General features: G+C 43.7%; 1 protein-coding gene across 1 annotated transcript in view; it reads right to left on the reverse strand.

Annotated features, from left to right (window-relative positions):
- PCSK2 (proprotein convertase subtilisin/kexin type 2) overlaps positions 1-22,705 on the reverse strand; it is a 118,770-nt gene that overhangs the window by 43,031 nt on the left and 53,034 nt on the right. Inside the window, exons 3-5 of the mRNA XM_028722283.2 lie at positions 5,590-5,703; positions 4,507-4,615; positions 2,677-2,714 (exon numbers count right to left, since the gene is read on the reverse strand). Coding sequence (XP_028578116.1) covers positions 2,677-2,714; positions 4,507-4,615; positions 5,590-5,703 — 261 coding nt within the window. The remainder of the gene's footprint in view (positions 1-2,676; positions 2,715-4,506; positions 4,616-5,589; positions 5,704-22,705) is intronic.

Here is a 22,705-nt window from a genome sequence, read left to right on the forward strand (position 1 = left end):
TCACCCCTCCCTTTTAGCTCAAAAGGCTTTGGAACGGGTTGTTATGTGCCTCAGTCTTGTTACCAATGTTATCAGGGCATTCACACTGTAAAACCTATCGAGCCAAGAAGGTCTTGCTTGATATTTTATGCAAGAAGAAATGGTCCTGTTGCACCTCAGCTAATAATTTAGGAGAATGAAAAATGGACCATCCTGTATCATAAGTGCATTTGAATTCCCCCCCAATAAATATCTATATGCCATTTTAATATTTTATTTTATTTTATTTTTAATTGCCAGAAGATTGCCAACTGACAAGAAGCTGTTGGTCTGGGGTGCTCTTGTGCTTTTAACAGAAGCTTAATTTGAGGAAATCAATTTTTCATGATGACTTGTAACATCTGTAGACTTAGCATCTGTTGGCAACCTTACCCATATTCCATTTTTGATGCACAATTTCATTCACTTTCTGAGATTACATCTGCAGCTATTTTGTGCCAAAGCGTGCCATGGATTTATTAATACCTTCTTCCACCAAAAAGGCTTCCAGAGCAGATGGGAAAAGGCTTGTGGCCACCCAGATGTTGTTGGACTACAGCTCCCATCATCCCTCACCATAGTCCACGCTGGCTGAGACTGGTGGGAACTGGAGTCCTAAAATTATCTGGAGGACCACAAGCTCCCCACCCCATATTAGATCAATAACCAACCTGTGCTCACAGGCTTGCAATCTAAAAGACACGACCTCCCCCGACACTAAAAAAAATAATGATGGTGGAATTGTTGCATACTGTAAACTTGTTTCAGCAGAAAGGGTATCTCTGCTGAGTCTCACATAGGCCTAATGATGGCAAATATGAAGAAGCAGAAACTGATAGTGATAGCTCAGAAAATTATATAGATGTAATTCCATGTAGTAGTCATAGAGTCTTAAAGCATAGAGCATAGAATTTCAGAGCTAGAAGGGGCACTGCTGGTTACCTAGTATAACCCCCTGCAATACAGAAATAACCACATCCAAAATAATCTGTTTACCTAATTCCACCCCTCTTTTTCTCAGCTCTTTTTATGGAAATGAGTGCCTTATGTCGCCTTGAAAATGGAAGATAATAATTTTCAGAATGCTGTACTACTGGTGGTTTCTTTTGTGTCTTTTGAGGGGGGGAGCTGCTTCTTATAAGCTGGCAAAATTCCTTACAGTTCAGCACCTTGAGGCCTCCATTTATAACAAAAGCTATTAAAAAGTGAATTCAATATGGTGACAAATCTGAGCCCCAGTTAAGAGGACAGGAAAAGACCCACCAGTTATGGCAATACAGTAAAATAGGTAAAGGACCTCTGGACGGTTAAGTCCAGTCCAAAGTGACTATGGGGTTGTGGCGCTCATGTCGCTTTCAGGCCAAGGGAGCCAGTGTTTGTCCACAGACATCTTTCCAGGTCGTGTGGCCAGCATGACTAAACTGCTTCTGGCGCAACAGGACATCGTGATGGAAACATGAACGCATGGAAACACCATATACCTTCCCGCCACAGACGTACCTATTTATCTACTTGCACTGGTATGCTTTCGAACTGATAGGTTGGCAGGAGCTGGGAAAGAGCAACAGGGAGCTCACCCCGTCATGGGGATTCAAACCGCCAACCTTCTGATCGGCAAGCCCAAGAGGCTCAGTGGTTTAGACCACAGCGTCACCCACAACAGGAGGAAGCCTCCTAGGCAAAGAAGGCTCTGAATCCTTCTTCCTTCTCTTGTAACAATGGCAGTGTTCTCTAGAGGCATAAATTTATCTTGTTCTTGCATAGAGAGTTGTAATCTCAGTGTACCACTCAGGACTTGATTGTCCTCATATCCAGAAATGGCCATGTTCTTATTCTGTAAGTCATCTCGGCCCTCCAGATGTTTTTGAGAGTACAATTCCCATCATCCCTGACCACTGGTCCTGCTAGCTAGGGATCATGGGAGTTGTGGTCCCAAAACATCTGGAGGGCCGAAGTTGAGGAAGCCTGCTGTAAGTCTTTATGTTCATCTATTCATTCACCCAAAGTGATCCCTAAAACTGCTCTGAGGTTTGGTTATAGCCAAGTGGTATATAAATATTGAGGAATAAATAAATAATAACAAACCCATGTAACAGGAAGACTACTATATATTATTTTCCAAATTGGGACATGATCAATTATTTCCATGTTCTTTATTTTCATGAGCTTTTACCATCACCGCAGGTCCATTGAGGACACGTGTCTTTGGCTCCCCATGACCCTCATCAATTTTCCAGGTTTCTTTCAGATTCCTCACATTTTGAAATTATTCTTCTACCATAAGCTTTCCAGTCTTCCTCCACTCTCCTTATTTCTTCCCATTCATATCACACATTTTGGAGGACTATCACACTAGCAACCACATCTTGAAAGCTGAATTAGGAAATAGTTGTGGATGACACAATTTCTCATGTCGAGAATGAAAGCTTGTTTAGAGCTTGGCAACAACGTAATTTCCTCTGCCTACATATGTCACTGTTTTGTTCCATGCATCAGAAGGTCACAGAGGTGAATTTATCCATGGACTTTTACTTGCTTTATGTCCCAGTCTTATTCATCAGCTACATCAACAGCATATTTATGTGGCAAACGCGCCCAGTGGGTAAATATCTCCTCTAAAAAGAATGCCCAGAACAACATAGAACATTGTGTACTCACGTAGTTTGAAGCCAGATCTGGATGAAGGTAATCAATGCCTGCCAAATAGATAAATAAAAGGTGGCAGATAAACCACAATCAGCACATTACAAATGAAAATAGCAAAAAAAAAGTTTTGGATAGCCACAGAATTAAATTGCTCTGCATATAAGCATGCTGCAAGGAATAAGATAAGTGCATACTTTTAATCCTTTCTTATTTAGACTACTATTAAATGTTACACGTGCGGTTGCACGAATTCAGAAATACCTTTGGGATCTGAGACAGAGGTTAGGGCTGTAAGAGCTACAGATTAGATTTACCAATGGCCGTAACAACCTCTCAAAGGGACATGTTGACAAGCCACAAACAATTCCACCAAAGCTGTGGGTAATATAATGAATTGAAAAAGATGTTTAAAATAACGTTTGAAAAACAAAACAAAACCCAGAAGCTTACCTTTTGGGAATTTTAGGGACAGAACTACCCAAACTGTATAGAAATTTATTCATGTATGCGACTGCAGTGGCAAGAATGTTACTTGCCCCAAAATGGAAAGAAGAAATCCCAGCAAAAGAAGGATGGATGCAAAAACTTATGGAATATGCAGAAATGACGAAACTTACTGGAAAAATAAGAAATCAAGATACCAAACTTTTTAGGAAAGAATGGAAATGGTTTATTAAATATTTACAAATAAACTGTAAACAGATAAGAACATTGGCAGGATTACTGTAACAGCCTGCAGTTTTATAAGAGTATATATTTAAAGTAGATGAACAAGTGAGTAAATTAAGTTAATTTGGAATATGCAGAATATATATTATTAGAAGACATTTGAAGGCAGCCTTGTTTAGGGAAGTTTTTAATGTTTGATGTTTTTATCATGTTTTTAATATTCTGTTGGGAGCTGCCCAGGGTGGCTGGGGAAACCCAGCCAGATGAGCGGGGCATAAATAACAATAAGTCGTTGTTGTTGTTGTTGTTGTTTTGGAGGAGGGGGACTTTCTATCAGCAATGTACTACAGAAATCATGTTTCACATCTGAAACAAACAGAATTTAAAAGCTTGCTAGAGCCATGCCCAGGATTTTCTTGCATCAGTGAAATTGGTTTAAATCTATGGTTTGATTATTAGATTGTATGAAATATGACTCCTATTTCAGATTCTGCTTGCTCCCTCCAGTTAGCCAGGTCACATACATACCACTTCTGTGCTCAGTCACTGTGAAACGTGACAAGTCACTCTGTGGGCCCAAGTAAAATAAGCCAGGGAGCTACAAGGCATGTGCAAATGGATGGGGTGATGGCCAGACAAAAGGAGCATCATTTCCCCTGTGGTGTATCTCTATTAACAGTGATAGGTCCCCGTGGATCTGTTCCAGCACAGTTACAGGGTTGCTTATTTTTAGCAGAACGATAGAACACTTACAGCACAAATTTGAAATGCCCTGCAATGCACAGTGAGGCAGGCATTGATATATCTCACATGTTGCATTATAAATGGTAACATGTGTGTTTGTGTGTATAATTCTTCTAAGTTGCCCTAAAACTGCAGAGCAGATTTAATGACACAATTTCCTCTTTGAAACTCAGTTCTGCTGGGCAAAACAAAATAAGCCGACAGCTGTTGTACCTGAACTAAAATAGTGCTACCCATGGCACATTTTTGAGAATCATAATTATCCATGAATTGTAACCCAGGGGAGCTTTCTGTAGATGTTCCCTTGGCTGAAGTGAATCTCTTACAAAGTCCTCATTAAAATATCCATGTTTGGAAGTTATGCCTTATTTTTAAATCAGATTTCTCATATGATACACACTGAGAGTCATGATATTTTAGTTCACTTACCATCATCCATAATTCCTATAGTTACACCTTTCCCTGTGTAACCCAGCTCCCACGCTTCAGCTACATTCAGATCAAGTCCAGGAGTCCCATCTGCTTGCCCAGTGTTGATCTAATGCATAAAAAAATTACAAAAAAGAAAGCACAAGAGAATTATTTGCTTGGCACAAAACAGACTGTTTACATCCACTGAGAGTCTACTTGATCCATCTGCCACAGGCTAGCCTTCATTTGCTTGGGAAGGAGGCACTAAATCCAGGAATGCTGGCAATAAAATAAGAGAAGGTTTTTAAAAAAGATTTGGATGCAATGGGGCTGATGCATTTCATTGCTCAGTCAGAACCAGAGGTTTGCTCTAAAATCTGGCTTGAGTGACAGATCACAGCCTGTGATCATGCAATAATGAAAATGATTATGCCTCTGAACATGTCAAAGGTTAACTTGTATCAAGCCAGACCATTGGCCTATTTAACTCAGTAAGGGACCCCTGGATGGTTAAGTCCAGTCAAAGGTGACTATGGGGTTGTCGCACTCATCTCTGCTTTCAGGCCAAGGGAGCCGGCGTTTGTCCACAGACAGCTTTCCGGGTCATATGGCCAGCATGACTAAACTGCTTCTGGCACAACAAAGCACCGTGATGGAGGCCAGAGTGCACGGAAACACCGTTTACCTTCCCGCCAGAGCGGTACCTATTTATCTACTTGCACTGATGTGCTTTTGAACTGCTAGGTTGGCAGGAGCTGGGACAGAGCAACAGGAGCTCACCCCATCACAGGGGTCTGAACTACTGACCTTCCGATCAGCAAGCCCAAGAGGCTCAGTGGTTTAGACCACAGCACCACCCACATCTCTATATTGTCTACATTAACTGACAGCAGCTCTGCGGAGCTATCTCTGTCTAGGCAGGGCTGTCGTTAGCGAATTGGCCAATCAAAAGAGCTTAACTTTAACCTCATCGTGTCAAAAAATAATTGGAAATAATAGAGTGTGTTTGCTATATTCTTCCATACCAAGACATGCTTGAGGACTGTAGAAATCTGAAATTGCTTTCCTGATGGAGAGGGATGGAAGTTCACGGTTGCTTACCAAGTACCACTGCTTTGTAAATAAAGGATCATTCATGTTGATGTCTATTTCATTGATATCTCTGTAGCCTCTCTTCCTCCTCCCAAAGCCTTCTTGCTGCACAGCTTTCTTCACCTGCAACAGTAATTGTATTAAAAGGTTATTACCATATCATTGGTATTTGTGAAACAAGAAGGGCATTGCCTTGTTGCTTACCATCTTATACATTTTTTTAGTATGGGGAGGGACCTAAACACAGGAGCAGAGATGGAGAAGGAGCAGCTCTCCTCCCCGGGTCTAAGCTGCACCTGGGAGATGTGTGGAAGGTAGCTACCTCAGCACTGACCCAATTCTACCAGGGGGCAGTTCCATTCATGGATCAGGCCTGACCTGGGGGCAGAAGCGGCAGAGTAGAGGAACTGTGGCAACAGCATTGCCGCACCTCTCCTCTGCTGGGCTCCAGCATGCAAGTAGGCGATGACAGCTTCTGCAGGGAGATCCTCCTCACACTGCTGGCTATGCCAGCGGCTCCTGCAGATGGTGGACCAGAGTTGCTAGCTTGGGCACATCACTGGGGGCTGCACTGCAGCAGTGGCAGCCTCTCCTCTCCCGCCCACTGTCCTGCAGCTGCTACAAGCTGCAAAAGGGTGGAGGCCAGCAGTCGTGGAGGCTCGGCCAGCTCATCGTCCTCCCAGAGCTCAGCAGCGGTTCTGGAGGGGTGAAGCAGGACAATCCCAGATCCAAAGAGAAGCCAGGAATGCTTCTGTGAATCTGAGATGTCCCAGTAAAATCAGGGCAGTCAGGGATCTGGTCTTTCAGTTTTCTGTTCTGGAGTTATCTCAATGAGTATTGGTGTCCAGTTCCATTCTGCTACTGATCAACATCCATCCATTCCCAATACAGTGGTACCTCAGGTTACATACGCTTCAGGTTACATACGCTTCAGGTTACAGACTCCGCTAACCCAGAAATAGTACCTCGCGTTAAGAACATTGCTTCAGGATGAGAACAGAAATCGGGCTCCGGCGGTGCGGCAGCAGCAGAAGGCCCCATTAGCTAAAGTGGTGCTTCATGTTAAGAACAGTTTCAGGTTAAATGGGCACAAGATGTTGGACACAATATTATGTTTGCTGACTGGGAACAGTTATGGACCACAGGTATGAAGTTTACGGCATGTAATGCCTTAAGAGAGAATATTATGAAAATGATATACAGGTGGTACATGACTCCAGTCAAGCTTGCAAAAATCTATTATTTGCCCGATAACAAATGTTGGAAATGTAAAGAAACTGAAGGTACATTCTTTCACCTTTGGTGAACGTGCCCAAGGATTAAGGCTTTCTGGGAGATGATATATAATGAAATGAAAAAGGTATTTAAATATACCTTCTTGAAGAAACCAGAGGCCTTTCTCCTGGGCATCGTAGGCCAATTGGTGCCAAAGAAGGATAGAACTTTCTTTATGTATGCCACGACAGCAGCAAGAATACTTATCACAAAGTATTGGAAGACACAAGATCTACCCACCCTGGAAGAATGGCAGATGAAGGTGATGGACTATATGGAACTGGCAGAAATGACCGGCAGAATCTGAGACCAGGGAGAAGAGTTGGTGGAAGAAGATTGGAAGAAATTTAAAGACTATCTACAGAAATATTGTAAAATTAATGAATGTTAGAATGATGTTGGATAAAAAGTTAAGTGGTTTTTAGCTAAAACGCTATAAGGAATATGAAAAATGGATTATTAACAGGTAAAAATTTAATGTTACAATATTTTAAGATTAAAGACTAGGATTAACAAAGAGGGAAAGGATTTGCTGAACTAACAAGTTGAATTGGAATACAAAAAGGGAGGTGTGAGGAGGTCCGGGAAACAAGCAAATGAAAGATAAGTGATGGAAAGATGGAACTGTTTTTTAACAATTTTTATTTTGTATTTTTCTTTTTTCTTTTTTCATTTTGTAATATTTTGAAAATTTCAATAAATATCTTTAAAAAAAACAACCAGTTTCAGGTTAAGTATGGACCTCTGGAACGAATTAAGTACTTAACCTGAGGTACCACTGTACCCCCTTCAGGAAGTCAGATTCACACATATTATACCAGTTACACCGTTAAATACTTAGCTTCTGCACGCACACGCTTTTGCCCTTCCTCTGTGTTTGAAGCACAGGTGGGCTACCATCAGCTCATCAATCATGGTGTTCAAACACAGGGAGCGAGTGGGAGCAATTCTGGGTAGAAAGAAAACAGTTCGCAGAACAGCAACGGCCATCCTTGTTGTGCTTTGGGATTTCCATATTAAGTGCTCTCAAGCTCTGTGCGTTAATAGTCAGCAGAAGTGGGATGGCATACATAAATGGAGCACCGAATCATTAAGAGGTGATTCATCTACAAGCCCCTGTTTGTGCTCTTTGAGAAAGGGGTACCCAATTGAATTAAAACTGGAAAGAGAAAGAGAACACGGTATTTTCAGAGCACCTAATTAACCAGCGGAACATTACTATGTCACAAGGCTTTATTGAGGTGGACCGCTAAGAAGGATTCGGAAAAAGGATTAAAGCTTAACGTGAATGAGGATTTTATGACTACGGTGTACAAGGTATAGAGAGAATGAAAGTGCAGTTGCCAGGTTGGGCAGAAGCCAACTGTGGATGGTTTTAAAACTGAGCTGTATCAGCTTCCTAAGGTAAGCGATGAAGTTAGTGCTCATGACTTTTGTGTCCATAGTGTATTCATTCTGATTTCTTTCTCACCCGGCCCCCAAGGAGTTAGTGCACAAAAAAGGGAAGGTCTTTAACAGTGCATAAGCCCTGGCAATCTACAGTTGACAAAACTCAAGTTGAGCTTTATCTCTGATGGTGCAGGATTGTTCTGCCCTCCCCACACACAATGGAATGTCCAGTGGGCCACAAATTCCCCATAAGATTTGTGCCTATTGGCGTCTATCCATTTATCTGGTGCCCTCCAGATTATTGAGCAGAACAACTCCCATCAGCCCTGACTAGCCACGTTGGGTGAGGTTGATGAAAGTTGTAGTACTTGGGGAAGGCTACCGTCCTATTTAGGGACATGGTTGGTGCTGTGGGTTAAACCACAGAGCATAGGACTTGCTGATCAGAAGGTCAGCGGTTCGAATCCCCGTGACAGGGTGAGTTCCCGTTGCTCGGTCCCTGCTCCTGCCAACCTAGCAGTTCGAAAGCACATCAAAGTGCAAGTAGATAAATAGGTACCGCTCTGGTGGGAAGGTAAACAGCGCTTCCGTGCGCTGCTCTGGTTCGCCAGAAGCGGCTTAATCATGCTGGTCACATGACCCAGAACCTGTACGCCGGCTCCCTCAGCCAATAAAGCAAGATGAGCGCCGCATCCCCAGAGTCGGCCACGACTGGACCTAATGGTCAGGGGCCCCTTTACCTTTTACCGTCCTATTTAGTGGGAAATCTTTGAAACAACGAGGCCATCCAATTCCCTGGCAGGCTTTCAAGGATAGCAACAGAGCTGGGAATTGGTTTTATTGTTTTTCAGACGCTTGCCTTACCGCTTGCATTTTTGTTCTTCTTTTCCAATTATGTTCTATTATTGTTGCTGATGCTGTTGCTTTAAATATTGTTAGCCAGATGGCAGGATGGATTCATAAATAAATAAATTAAAATTATGCAATGAGATTGGCTCTGTAATTTGAGTTGAATCCCTACAGTGTCGGGGGGGGGGGAGTCTCATACTGTACACATGGCTGCTGGGCTACCTTAGAAAGTGAGGAGAAAAATGCCTTAGGGATGGAGCCAGTGCAAGGATCTCTTAAGGTATTGGCTCAACTAGGAACTAGCTCTGTCTCTGTACAGCTACAAATAAAACATTTTAGGTGTGTTGTAAAGTGCAATATACAAATGTGACACTAGATGGCAATGGTGAGCTATGGGGAATTCAATATATTTTTTTCAAAACGTTTTTTAAAAAAGCATTTTCACAGCATTTTTTATGCGTGTGTAGATTCCACCGGTATGTATTGTTTCATATTTACAAGGCATGAATTACTGTGAACAAATAAATCAACAGTACAGAACTCAAAAGCATACTTCAAAGGAATTATGGGGTTGTGTTGACCTTCAAGTGGTTGTACACTTGCAAAATCCCACTGAAAATGCAGAGCTTAGGGCAAGATTTGCATGGATGTAAATTGTCTTTTTTTCTGCTTTGGTTGTCTTGCTAACCCTATACTTCATTTGATGTTTATGGTTTCCAGATCAGAAAAATGAAACTGGGAATACATTGCTAAGTAAGTAAGAGCTGTCTATCACCCAAAACACATGCCTCTGCCCTTGGGGAATCCTCAACAAAGCATTGGTTACATTAATCATCAAGTACTGCTATAGCTCCTGGGACTCCATGGACTTCTTGCAGTCCATGGGACTCTCAAGAGTCTCCTACGGTGCTGGAGGAGACTCTTGAGAGTCCCGTGGACTGCAAGAAGATCAAACCTATCCATTCTGAAGGAAATCAGCCCTGAGTGCTCACTGGAAGGACAGATCCTGAAGCTGATGCTCCAATACTTTGGCCACCTCATGAGAAGAGAAGACTCCCTGGAAAAGACCCTGATGTTGGGAAAGATGGAGGGCACAAGGAGAAGGGGACGACAGAGGACGAGATGGTTGGACAGTGTTCTCGAAGCTACCAGCATGAGTTTGACCAAACTGCGGGAGGCAGTGGAAGACAGGAGTGCCTGGCGTGCTCTGGTCCATGGGGTCATGAAGAGTCGGACACGACTAAACAACTAAACAACAACAACATAGCTCCTGGGAGAATATCCTCCATTAGACTCAGCATTTTCTGATAGTCCACGGTGATATATGGGTGTTTCATCAAAAGACAGGAGATGTTTTCTTGACAGCTGGGAATCTCCCTCTAGCTTTTGGGCTGTGAAACCCGCTATGATCCTGGAGAAAGTGACAATTGGTAGGAAAGGGCTGAGAAACAGCACGGGTCCAGTTTGCAATATGAATTTAAAGAGAACCAAACAGGGGAAAGCAAGAGTTGTGGGTTGGTTAAAGCATCTCCAGATTTACTTGCTCTCTTTGGGACACAATTCAGGATTGTTTGTTTGTTTGTTTGTTTGTTTGTTTGTTTTATTTAAATTTATATACTTCCCAAGGAATCAAGAAGACCAAAACTTCAACAAAGAATGGGGGAAATTTATGAATTATGTTGGAGACCATTTTAAGCAAGATGAAAACGCTAGCAGGGCCGCGATAACACTTGTAACGTAGCAGGAACTATGGAGACAATGGAGTTATATAAAATATGGACTATTGAAAAAGATGCAGCAGGAAAGGTTTGATAATGGTTCCCATGGGGGGGGAGGGGGAAAGTCCAGAGATTCAGAGGAATCTCTTAACTGTTGATTTGTATGGTTGCATTGTTTTAATTTTGTATAGGTGAAGTTAAAGGGACCTCTGACCATTAGGTCCAGTCGTGACTGACTCTGGGGTTGCGGTGCTCATCTCACTTTATTGGCCGAGGGAGCCGGCATACAGCTTCCAGGTCATGTGGCCATCATGACTAAGCTGCTTCTGGTGAACCAGAGCAGCACATGGAAACGCCGTTTACCTTCCCACCGGAGTGGTACCTATTTATCTACTTGTATAAAAAGGTAAAGGTAAAGGTACCCCTGCCCGTACGGGCCAGTCTTGCCAGACTCTAGGGTTGTGCGCCCATCTCACTCAAGAGGCCGGGGGCCAGCGCTGTCCGGAGACACTTCCGGGTGACGTGGCCAGCGTGACATCGCTGCTCTGGCGAGCCAGCGCAGCACACGGAAACGCCGTTTACCTTCCCGCTAGTAAGCGGTCCCTATTTATCTACTTGCACCCGGGAGTGCTTTCGAACTGCTAGGTTGGCAGGCGCTGGGACCGAACAACGGGAGCGCACCCCGCCGCGGGGATTCGAACCACCGACCTTTCGATCGGCAAGCCCTAGGCGCTGAGGCTTTTACCCACAGCGCCACCCGCGTCCCAATCTACTTGTATATGTAAAAGCAAATAAAAAATAATTCTCTCTCTCTCTCTCTCGCTTCATCCAAAGATCAAACGGAAAGGTTTATGGCATAAAAATGAAAACAAAACAAAACACAAAACAAAACAAAACAAAACAAAACAAGCAAACAAATAGAAAAACCAATAGCCTTAGCGAACACCTTGATGGTTAAGAGCAGTTCCACAATAGAACCAGATTCTTAGAGGGGTGATGCGCTCTCACTTAGGGGATATCTCCAAGCAAAGAATGCACCAGGGATGGATTTCCAGCATCAAACAGGGGGTTGGACTGGAGGAATGTTTGTTAAGCAGGAGAATGGACTCTAGTGTGCTTATTAACTCTTTATTCTCACATCAACCCTGTCAGGTGAGTTGTTTTACAACATAGCAGCTGACTTCAGATCAGCCGAGTTTGAATGCGAGCCCTGATCAAAGGCCAGTACACTTCCTAGGTTATCGACAAGGCTCCGTTAAGAAGAGTACACTTGTATGGTACATAGACAATGAGAAATAGCAAAGTGATTTGCCAAAAAGGGGGAGGTGGGATCCTTAAGGCAACAACAAACAATACTACTTTTTAAACACAGTCGTAAAATTCAAGATGTTTAACCATGGACATTGCATACTTGTGTTTCAGGTCTACACTTAAAACATCATAGATGCATGCCTATTGCTATGCCATTTCTGTTTAATAATGTAATCTAATTCCCTATTGCAGTCCCCCTATTTAGAGCTCTCCCTCCCACCCATGCCTAGATCATTAACAAACGCCTTGCTGTGACTCCATTAGAGAAATGGCTCCACATACTTCGGAAGATAGCCTCGTGATTATAAAATACCAACAAGGAAAAAAATGACACCTAAGTATTGAGTTTTAATATACTTCCACTTAGGCATGGTGCATAAAATAACTGGGATGCTAATAAACCAGCAGGACAGTGAGGCAGAACAAATTAAGAAATTCATCTATCGACTTCATGACTACTCCGGGGGGAGCGCAAGCATCATAACATCGTAAACTGAAAGCACGCTGTGCGCTCCAAGGAATGGCAAGAAAATAGCCTCCGCATCTTAATGCAGCAACGTGAGCAGGGCTGATGAGCAGGATTGGCTAAGAGCATCATCCTTGCTGCCTTCAATGTGCTGCACTAGGAAGGATGATTCCTTCCCCACACCCTGCCCCCACTGCAGCATTATTCCCTTGGCTATCTTCACCCAAGCTCCAAATCCAAATCCTACTCTTTTATAGCACACGACAAAAAAATAGAGAGAGATCCCCATTGGAACTGTTGCCTGGGATATGTCTGTGAGTTTGCTGGTACAACATATTTGCATTTGCAGACTTTTTTTTGCCATAACAGAGACAAACTTATATTTGTTTGTTTGTTTGTTTGTTCAATTTATATTCTGCCTTATACCCAGAGGTCTCAGGGTGGTTCACAGAATAAAATCAAGATATAAAACCACAAAATACATAATAAAAATAAAAACAACAACCCAATAAGAACCCCCCCCCCAAAAAAAGAGACACGTTTTAAAAGGGCATAGGATGTCAATCAGATCAACCAAAGGCCTGGTTAAAAAGGAATGTTTTTGCCTGGTGCCTAAAGGTGTCCAATGAAGGCACCAGGCGAACTTCCCTGGGGAGAGGATTCCACAGCCGGGGAGCCAACGCAGAGAAGGCCTGTTCAAATGTGAGAAATGGGACTCAAAGTACTCTCCTGATCTACATCCCTAAACTGGTTTGGGCATTCACGACTCAAAGCTCAAGATGGATTCACTTTCCTAGGCATATCATTATGGGTATCCTGTGAAGAGAGTGCTTGAATACTGAAGCCAGAACAGCACCCTCTGGATATTATAAGACAATTCTCATCATCTCATTGAAAGAGATGGGTGTGCTTAGTGTGGAGAAGGGATGTTTAAAAGGGAAACATCAAATAGCAAATACGAATATTACTATGGAAGAAACATCAGCATGCTGAACGGTTTTGTACCTTGGCTGTCCTTTGAAAGATGGGCCCTGGGAGGCAGGAAGGGGAGGAAGACAATGCAAGATATTGCCCTCCCAAGAGGACATGCTTAATGCTCCCATGGCCAGTTATCAAGTGACTTTTGTGTCACTAGCCTAAAAAGAACGTCCTTTTCCAAGGCGTGACATCTTATTAGTTTTCCTTTTCCTAAAGTGTAAGCAGAATCACTTCCCTTCACTGTTACAAAACAGTGGGTGGAGTCATAAAGACTCCCAGAAGGGCTGGCTGAAGCCTTTAAATTATTCCCAATCTTAATCTTTTAAATGTTCCCTAAGACTCTCATGAAGCATTACCAGCACAGAATGTAGATGCTGATGAGAAAGTCTACTTACATCTCCTTCTCCATAAAATAATAATAATAATAATAATAATAATAATAATAATAATAATAATAATTTATTTATACCCTGCCCATCTGGCTGAGTTTCCCCAGCCACTCTGGGCAGCTTACATCTCCATCTCCATCTCCATCTCCATCTCTCACTCCCTGAATGATCAAACCAAAGGAGATGGCTATGCCTCTAGAGCCCTAATGACCAAGGAGCCAGCAGAGGGAGATGTCACAATGAAGGGCGTGTCACAAGGACCTCCGCAACCTAGCAACCACCAGCACTCAACTGACACTACTCTCAACTGACAATACTATTTGGCTTATAATCCATGTTCAGCCCCAACACATTTTAAAAGGGCATTGGATGTCAACCAGATTGACAAAAGGCCTGGTTAAAAAGGGGCCTTTTTGCCTGGCACCTAAGGGTATATAATGAAGGCGCCAGGTGAACTTCCCTGCGCAGAGCATTCCACAGATGTGGAGCCACTGCAGAAAAGGCCTGCTCTCGTATTGCCACCCTACGAACCTCACAAGGAGGAGGCACATGAAGGTGGGCCTCAGAAGATGATCTCAGGGTCTGGGTAGGTTCATATGGAAAGAGGTGGTCCTTGAGGTATTGCGGTCCTGAGCCGTTTAACCAGCACTTTGAATTGGGCCCAGAAACTAATTAGTAGCCAGGGCAGTCAGACAAGGATTGGTGTGATGTGCTCAAACCCTCCTGCTCCAGTGAGCAGCCTGGCCATTTAATTCTACACTAGCTGAAGTTTCTGAACCATCTTCAGAGGCAGCCCTGTGTATAATGCATTGCATTAATCTAACCTTGAAGTTACCAGAGCATGAAATGTAGCCTTATGAGGCTTTGCCCTCGGGTGGGAAAAATATTGCGCCTGGGAAAGGGAAGTGGGAGTCAACAGACACTCAAGGAATAGTTTGGAGAAAAGGCTTTTATTTCTACCATCCATGAACTGGTAGAAGGAGCAAGTGTGATAAGTCACAAAAAGCATGCACGAGTTCACAGTCATGTGCACAAGCATATATACCCCGGACCAGATCCCTCCTCCTTTCTCCTCCCTCAGGAGTCCTGCCCCTGAGTTCCTCTGAGCATGAACAGAAAGCTCCCACTTTGGGACTCTTTTGGGACTCTTGGCGCCCTTCCCAGGAAAGGGGTTTTCAGAGTGTTCAAATATGTTTCAATCTCTTGTTTTGGCATGGTTCCCGGACAGAAAGCAAGTTGCAATGTGGTTCTTTAGCAAGGCCAGAAGGCATGAGAAAGGCCTGAGAAACAATGGACTGTTCTCTACCTTTGTTACAGCAGAGCGGAATGTTTCTGATGCTTAGCTGCTGAGAAAATGATTGTGAAAAGCTTTGAGAAGCTTTGAGCCTGCTTTGGTGGGGGGTGACTTCGGGCCTAGGTGAGGTCACCTGTCCTCACCTTCCTTCAAGACAACAGTAGTTAGGCTGTCCCTGTCCAGATAGGGGCATAGCTGGGCCACCAGCCGAAGCTGATGGAAGGCACTCTGGGCCACTGAGGCCACCTGAGCCTTGAGCGACAGCAAAGGATCCAGAAATATCCCCAAGCTATTCATTAAACTTATTAGTTGATTGCTACCCAAAATGTCTCTGAGCAACTTACATTTAATGCATAAACATAAGCGTATTTTTTATATAACAGAAGGGAAATGGCTCCGTGGAATAGCTGTTCCACAACACCTCAGGAGACTAGGTAAGTGTAACGGTTCTAAGGGGTTGCTCATGTGTAAGCAGGTGCCTATCTCCCTGGCTGGGTGCAAACACCTGGCTGGGCTGCCAAAGTGAACCTCTTCTGTCCGGACAGCCACTCACCCGTGGCTGACTCAATCGCTGGCAGTATCCGTCAGTGGGCGTTTCTTAAACTTCTTCCAGCAAAGAAGTTCTTTGACGCCTAGCCTCCGCCTACCCTCTCTGCGCGAAAGCCTTCTGCGCAGGGAGGGCATGGGCAACGGAGGACCCCTACTCTCCCCGCTGGTCCCAGGCAAGGAGTCATGGGACCACCTTGCCACTTCCCCCACCTGCCCCCCTTCTCCACTGGTGCTACGCTGATTCTCTTCCCCAGAAGATGGGCTGCTCCTCCCGATCTCTGGACGCTCCCTGGAATCCCTCTGGCTTTTGCGCTCCGCCTCCAGTACTGATGGCAGTTCCCTGACAGTAAGCAAAGCAGAAAGTCTGTAAGGGAAGATGCATACACCAAGCTATCTAAGAAAAAAGATAGGGTTGGCTCAATAATGAAATCTTGCTGGCTTAAAACTTGGCTAATATTCCTGTCCCTCCATTTCCATTTGCTTCTTCCACTGTTCCCCATTCCCTCCAAACAATGTCCAGGGGAAAGCTGCTCCCCTCCATCTTTGAAGTCTCTCTGTGCTGAAATAGCCTGGCCTAAACATGCAGCAGATGGCGTAGCAGAATGGAATGTGACTCTATGGGTGGAAGAGGCCACTTTTCAGTGTTCCTCATGGAAACAGAAAACTAAAACAATTAAAGAGAGAACAGTGTTTTTCCAGCCCTTTCCCTGCTGTCTCTGCACTCAAAAAGACAAAAATAAAATTGCCCATGCATTCTATCCTCCCACTGCAAAATTCTTATCCCTCATTTCTGCTGCATGGGAAGACCGGGTGATTCTCTGGCCTCAACATCACCATCAATCCATTTCTGAGAAGGGTAAAAAGCTCCGCAATACCACAAGCATATACACAGACTTTAAAGTAGTATTAAAGTACTAATCGCTTTTATAAACCCATCCTCCTCCCTGATCAATTTTTACTTTGTTAAAAGCCTTGTTAGACCCTCAATCTTAATTTTCTGCAGTTTATTGGTTCAATCGGTTGCGGTGCTCTTTGAAAAGCTGTGCAGCCAGTGAGTCTGCAAAAATCAATACATATCACAGACGGGAATACATTGGAGGAGCAAAAAGTAAGGGAGCAGGCAGTCACCGTTAAGCTGCTGTATTTGACACCCAGAAAAAGGATGTGTTCACAAACATTCCCCCGCGCACACACAACCCCACTGCATGCAACCTGAGCCAAACTATGGTGAACCATAAATATAGACAATTTGGTGTCCAGGGGGGTGGGGGAGTTTAGTCTTGTGACAAAAAAAGGATGCCATATTGCTTTGCAAGCACAATATCAGTGTTCAAAAGTCTGACCAAAAAAGCTGATGATTTGCTTCTATGCTTTTAAAGCAGACCTGCAGAAAGTGTGACCCACCAAAGGTTTTTTTAAAAAAGAAAAGGTAAAGGACCCCTGGATGATTAAGTCCAGTCAAAGGCGACTATGGGGTTGTGGCGCTCATCTCGCTTCCAGGCCAAGGGAGCCAGCATTTGTCCATAGACAGCTTTCCGGGTCATGTGGCCAGCATGACTAAACCGCTTCTAGCACAACGGAACACAGTGACAGAAACCAGAGCACATGGAAACGCCATTTATCTTCCCGCCGCAGTGATACCTATTTATCTACTTCCACTGGAGTGCTTTTGAACTGCTAGGTTGGCAGGAGCTGGGACAGAGCAATGGGAGCTCACCCCATTGTGAGGATTCGAACCGCCAACCTTCTGATCGGCAAGTCCCAGAGGCTCAATGGTTTAGACCACAGTGCCACCCATGTCCCACCAAGGGAAACACAGCTCACCTTCAGCAACATAAGGCAGCCCTCCAGAAAGCTCAATAGACTTCCTCTTTGGGCCACTTGCTTGGGGGTCAGAAATAGATTTATTCAATTTATGTATCCTTTCATGCAAAATGAGTCCCAAGATAATTTACAGGGAGAATATGCAATGTACAATACAACAAAATAAATGTACAAAAAGTGCTCATCCACACACACACAACCACAGAGGCTGGGAATGCTAGAAGAACATGAAAATATAACCACATGGCTAGTGATCACCTGTGACCTGTTAGGGGACAACATTTGAAAGCCTGGCAAAAATAAAAGGGTAAAGGTAAAGGGAACCCTGACCATTAGGTCCAGTCATGGCCGACTCTGGGGTTGCGGCGCTCATCTCGCTTTATTGGCCGAGGGAGCCGGCGTACAGCTTCCGGGTCATGTGGCCAGCATGACTAAGCCGCTTCTGGCGAACCAGAGCAGCACACAGAAATGCCGTTTACCTTCCTGCTGGAGCGGTACCTATTTATCTACTTGCACTTTGACGTGCTTTCAAACTGCTAGGTTGGCAGGAGCAGGGACCGAACAACGGGAGCTCACTCCGTCGAGGGGATTCGAACCGCCGACCTTCTGATCAGCAAGTCCTAGGCTCTGTGGTTTAACCCACAGCACCACACAAAATCCCATCTCCAACTGTGGGCATCTTTCTGGCTTAGAGGAATAAAGTGGGAGGGGGGACAGAACATGTTTGCAGGGGTGGAAACCCTATCCATTCTGACCTAAAATACACCAATGAGACATGCAATAAAAATATAACCCATAAATAGGGTTTCTGCTTTGGCATATCATAAGAAGAAAAGAGGCCGGCCAGTCGGGCAGAGACCTACCTATCTATCTCCTTGACATAGCTACTGCTGGGAATTGTGAGTTCTTTTGTGACTCAAATTAAAAATTCAGCCAGAGAATAATAGAGGACAAGGTAGGTGCCATGATTCTCACTTTCATACTGAAGGAATGCATCAGGAGTTGCTGAAGTTCGGAATCAGAGCCAAAATGTTATCTGGGCCAAGATGTTACAAAATTCCATGACATCATTAAAAACACTGTAGATAGTGCTCATCAATTAGACAGTGGGGGGTGGGGTGGGAAACCTTCCATAATAGAAATGCAAATATTATTATTTTAATCAGCTAATGGAAACTAACTAGAGAGAAGGCCAGAATGATTTTTGTGTGAAGGAATGACACTTTCCTCCATTATTTTACATGCAGTTCCTTGTTACGAAAAGATTGCTTCTCTCCCTCTCTGCTTTTTTCTTCTTAGAGGCTGATCTGACAGTCTAAGGCTATTCTAGGAGAGAAAAGTTGCATAAGAGGAAGTCTGTTGCACAAGTGGAATGGTAGCGTTGGATACAATTGACTGTCCTGTCCCAGAAAAAAAGGCCTAAGAGCTACAAATCCTGGAGCTCTTTGGGTGGTAATAATAATAATAATAATAATAATAATAATAATAATAATAATAATAATTTTTTATTATTTATACCCTGCCCCTCTGGCTAGGTTTCCCCAGCCACTCTGGGTGGCTCCCAACAGAATATTAAAAACACAATAAACAACATTATAAACTTCCCTAAACAGAGCTGCTTTCAGATGTCTTCTAAAAGTCAGATAGTTGTTTATTTCCTTGACATCTGATGGGAGGGCATTCCACAGGGCGGGCACCACTACCGAGAAGGCCATCTGCCTGGTTCCCTGTAACCTCACTTCTCGCAGTAAGGGAACCGCCAGAAGGCCCTCAAAGCTGGACCTCAGTTTCTGGGCTGAATGATGGAGGTGGAGACACTCCTTCAGGTATACTGGCCGTCCCCTACCTCCATCCGCTGAAGAACCAAACTGGGAGAATGGTGGCAATTTTACCTATTTCACTTCAGGGCCTCCCTTCCATTTCTTCTGTCTGCAGGTCAGTGCTATAACATCTGAACCTCACTTTTACAGCATGCCTCTGGATGTGAACCTACACACAGTATAATTTTATGACTATAGCGTTCATTCAAGAGAAGTCCACTTTATCGGTTTCCAAAGGATGTTTCCTCATGCCTTTCTCAGCTATGTCAATCATACAAACTGAGGTAGTTTAACATGTAACCAGTTCATATTTGAAGAGTGTTGCCTCCTAACCCTTTCTGCAACCTCTCCTTGTGACTTCCCCGAGACTTTATTGCTGCCTGGTAAATTAGAGGAGCTTTCTTAGAAAAAGAAAACAAAAGCTAGGGGAAGAAATCGATATTTTTCTCCATTTAGTTAGCCTCTCACTGTGTTGAGCATAGATACAAGGAATCAATGTGAACTATGCTGCCGAGAGGAGTTTTCATTCTGTTCAACTAAACATCAATAGCATGAACCTAATCATCTCTTTCAAATTCAAAAGAACTGGTTATGCTGGAACCTTCAGAGTGCCTGAAAAAGAGTGGTTTTCCCCACTAGGCCCTCACATTCCTGATGCACAAAAAATACGTTTTCTCTTTCATATGATCAAGAAAGTTGACAATTTCACTAAAATGAGGGCCCAGAAAGCAAGTGGCTTGTCCGATAATGGTATTGTCCAATAACTCCTCCCAAAGATTTTTTTCTACTTTATTTATAAAAGGGCTTCCATGTCACCATATCACACAACACCAGACAGGGAAGGGGGGGAACCAATAAAACACCATTAAAAACAATACAAGGAATCAGCTTCAAAGGCCTAGGGCATAAAAAAAAGTCTCCAAGAGAGTCTGAAAGCCAAAAGCAAGGATTCCTTTCCTGGTTCTGTGGAGGAGCCCACAGAGCAACACAGCAAGGCAGGTCAGTTGTCAACAGCACCATGGAGAGCTCCAAAGAAGAAACTTGCTAGGACCAAGGGCTGGAAATGAACAGAGCCTTTTTGAGCATCTGTCTCCAGCACACCTCTGCTAAGCTCTGGCCCCTTTTGGAGTTCTGGAGTCTCTTAAGGGACCATCCCTTTGCCTGAAGACACCTACTTTCCAGCATTTCATGGTCTCTCAGCAGATGTGATTCTTGGGGACGCTGAACATGAGAGATGCTGTGGGAGGCACTCAGTTGCTCAGGCCCAGTTCTAGGGGCCTTTGTGCTGTTGCATTTGGTTCCGTGGACCCCTGTTTACCAGCATCAGGCTCAGGAGTCAGGATTGTGGCCTGATTCTTTAGTCAATGATAGTACAGTGGTACCTCGGGTTAAGAACTTAATTCATTCTGGAGGTCTGTTCTTAACCTGAAACTGTTCTTAACCTGAGGTACCACTTTAGCTAATGGGACCTCCCACTGCCCCCACACGATTTCTGTTCTCATCCTGAAGCAAAGTTCTTAGCCTGAGGTACTATTTCTGGGTTAGAGGAGTCTGTAACCTGAAGAGTCTGCAACCTGAAGCATCTGTAACCCGAGGTACCACTGTATTGTCTCAGACTCTGTGTCCTGGTCTCTGCTGGACTCTGGGGTCATAACAGCTGGAAGTCAGAGATAGGGGGAACCTCTTCCAAAAGTGAAAGGCAATCTTGAATAGTGGAAAGGCCAGAGTTTGTTATTGAGCTGTGACTTTCAATATTTTTGGAAAATAATATGAAAACATCAGGCTTTCTCGAGTTCTGAACTTTGTTTCCAGCACTGATATTTCCAAATAAATTGTCACAGAATTGGCATTTTGGTAGATTTCTGCAGTAGAATCTGAGCAGCATTTTCCACATTTGAAATTGCTCAGAGACTGGGTAATTGATGTCCCTTTTTTTACATCTGCAAAATCCTGAGCAAAACCCAATTTCTAAGTACCTCAGAAATTGATAGAATTCATAAGCCTATCAATTCTCCCATCACATTCCTACCCCATGCTGCTCTCAAAATCAATCTGAAAGCAGCAGGAGGCTGCAAGAGTGCCAAAAACCAGAAAGAAACAAGGGGGAGGCATGGCATTTGGTTGATTAGCCTGAATTTCTACCTTAGGTCTGCAGAAATGATCCAGAGATGATAGATAGATAGATAGATAGATAGATAGATAGATAGATAGATGATAGATAGATAGATAGACAGATACACACACACACACACACACACACACACACACATGGTGAAGAGAAGAGGGAGACGCTCCTTTCCTTTCAAGCTCAAAGCATGGCTTTTGATCTATTTTATTCTAAAGTGTAACTGCATTCTCATCAGGCCATTAGGAAACCAAAATTTAGCAGAATGCAGGCATGAATTGGACTGTCCAGACCACAGTATTGCATGATCCCAGACTAGCTACTTAGTGAAGATTACAAGAATCAGATTTTTGCATAGCTAGATGTCAAGCCTACCCAAAACTCTACACTGTATTGTCTTGTTATTATACCATTGATTCTTCTTTTATGTGAACATCGATTATTTTTTATTGTGATATATTGTAATCTGCCCTGGGATTACTTGGTGAAGGACTGCCTATAAGTACAAATAAATAATAAACAAATAAACCCTATGGAAAGATGAATGCAAAGATATTTTGTATTTGACACAGACCCTTCCTCCCAAACTTCTGTTAACCTTTGTGTTTTTGTTTTTGTTTGTCTCTTTGTTGTTATGGTTGATTTTGTGAATCTATAAATTAAAAACAAAATATAGTAGACATCATCTTGCCAACAAAGGTCTGTATAGTTAAAGCTATGGTTTTCCCAGTAGTGATGTATGGAAGTGAGAGCTGGACCATAAAGAAGGCTGATCACCGAAGAATTGATGCTTTTGAATTATGGTGCTGGAGGAGACTCTTGAGAGTCCCATGGACTGCAAGAAGATTGAACCTACCCATTCTGAAGGAAATCAGCCCTGAGTGCTCACTGGAAGGGCATATCCTGAAGCTGAGGCTCCAAGACTTTGGCCACCTCATGAGAAGAGAAGACTCCCTGGAAAAGACCCTGAGGTTGGGAAAGATGGAGGGCACAAGGAGAAGGGGATGACAGAGGATGAGATGGTTGGTCAGTGTTCTTGAAGCTACCAGCATGAGTTTGACCAAACTGCAGGAGGCAGTGGAAGACAGGAGTGCCTGGCATGCTCTGGTCCATGGGGTCACAAAGAGTCAGACATGAC

The sequence above is a fragment of the Podarcis muralis genome, chromosome 3 (genome assembly GCF_964188315.1).
Source record: "Podarcis muralis chromosome 3, rPodMur119.hap1.1, whole genome shotgun sequence".
NCBI lineage: Eukaryota > Metazoa > Chordata > Lepidosauria > Squamata > Lacertidae > Podarcis > Podarcis muralis.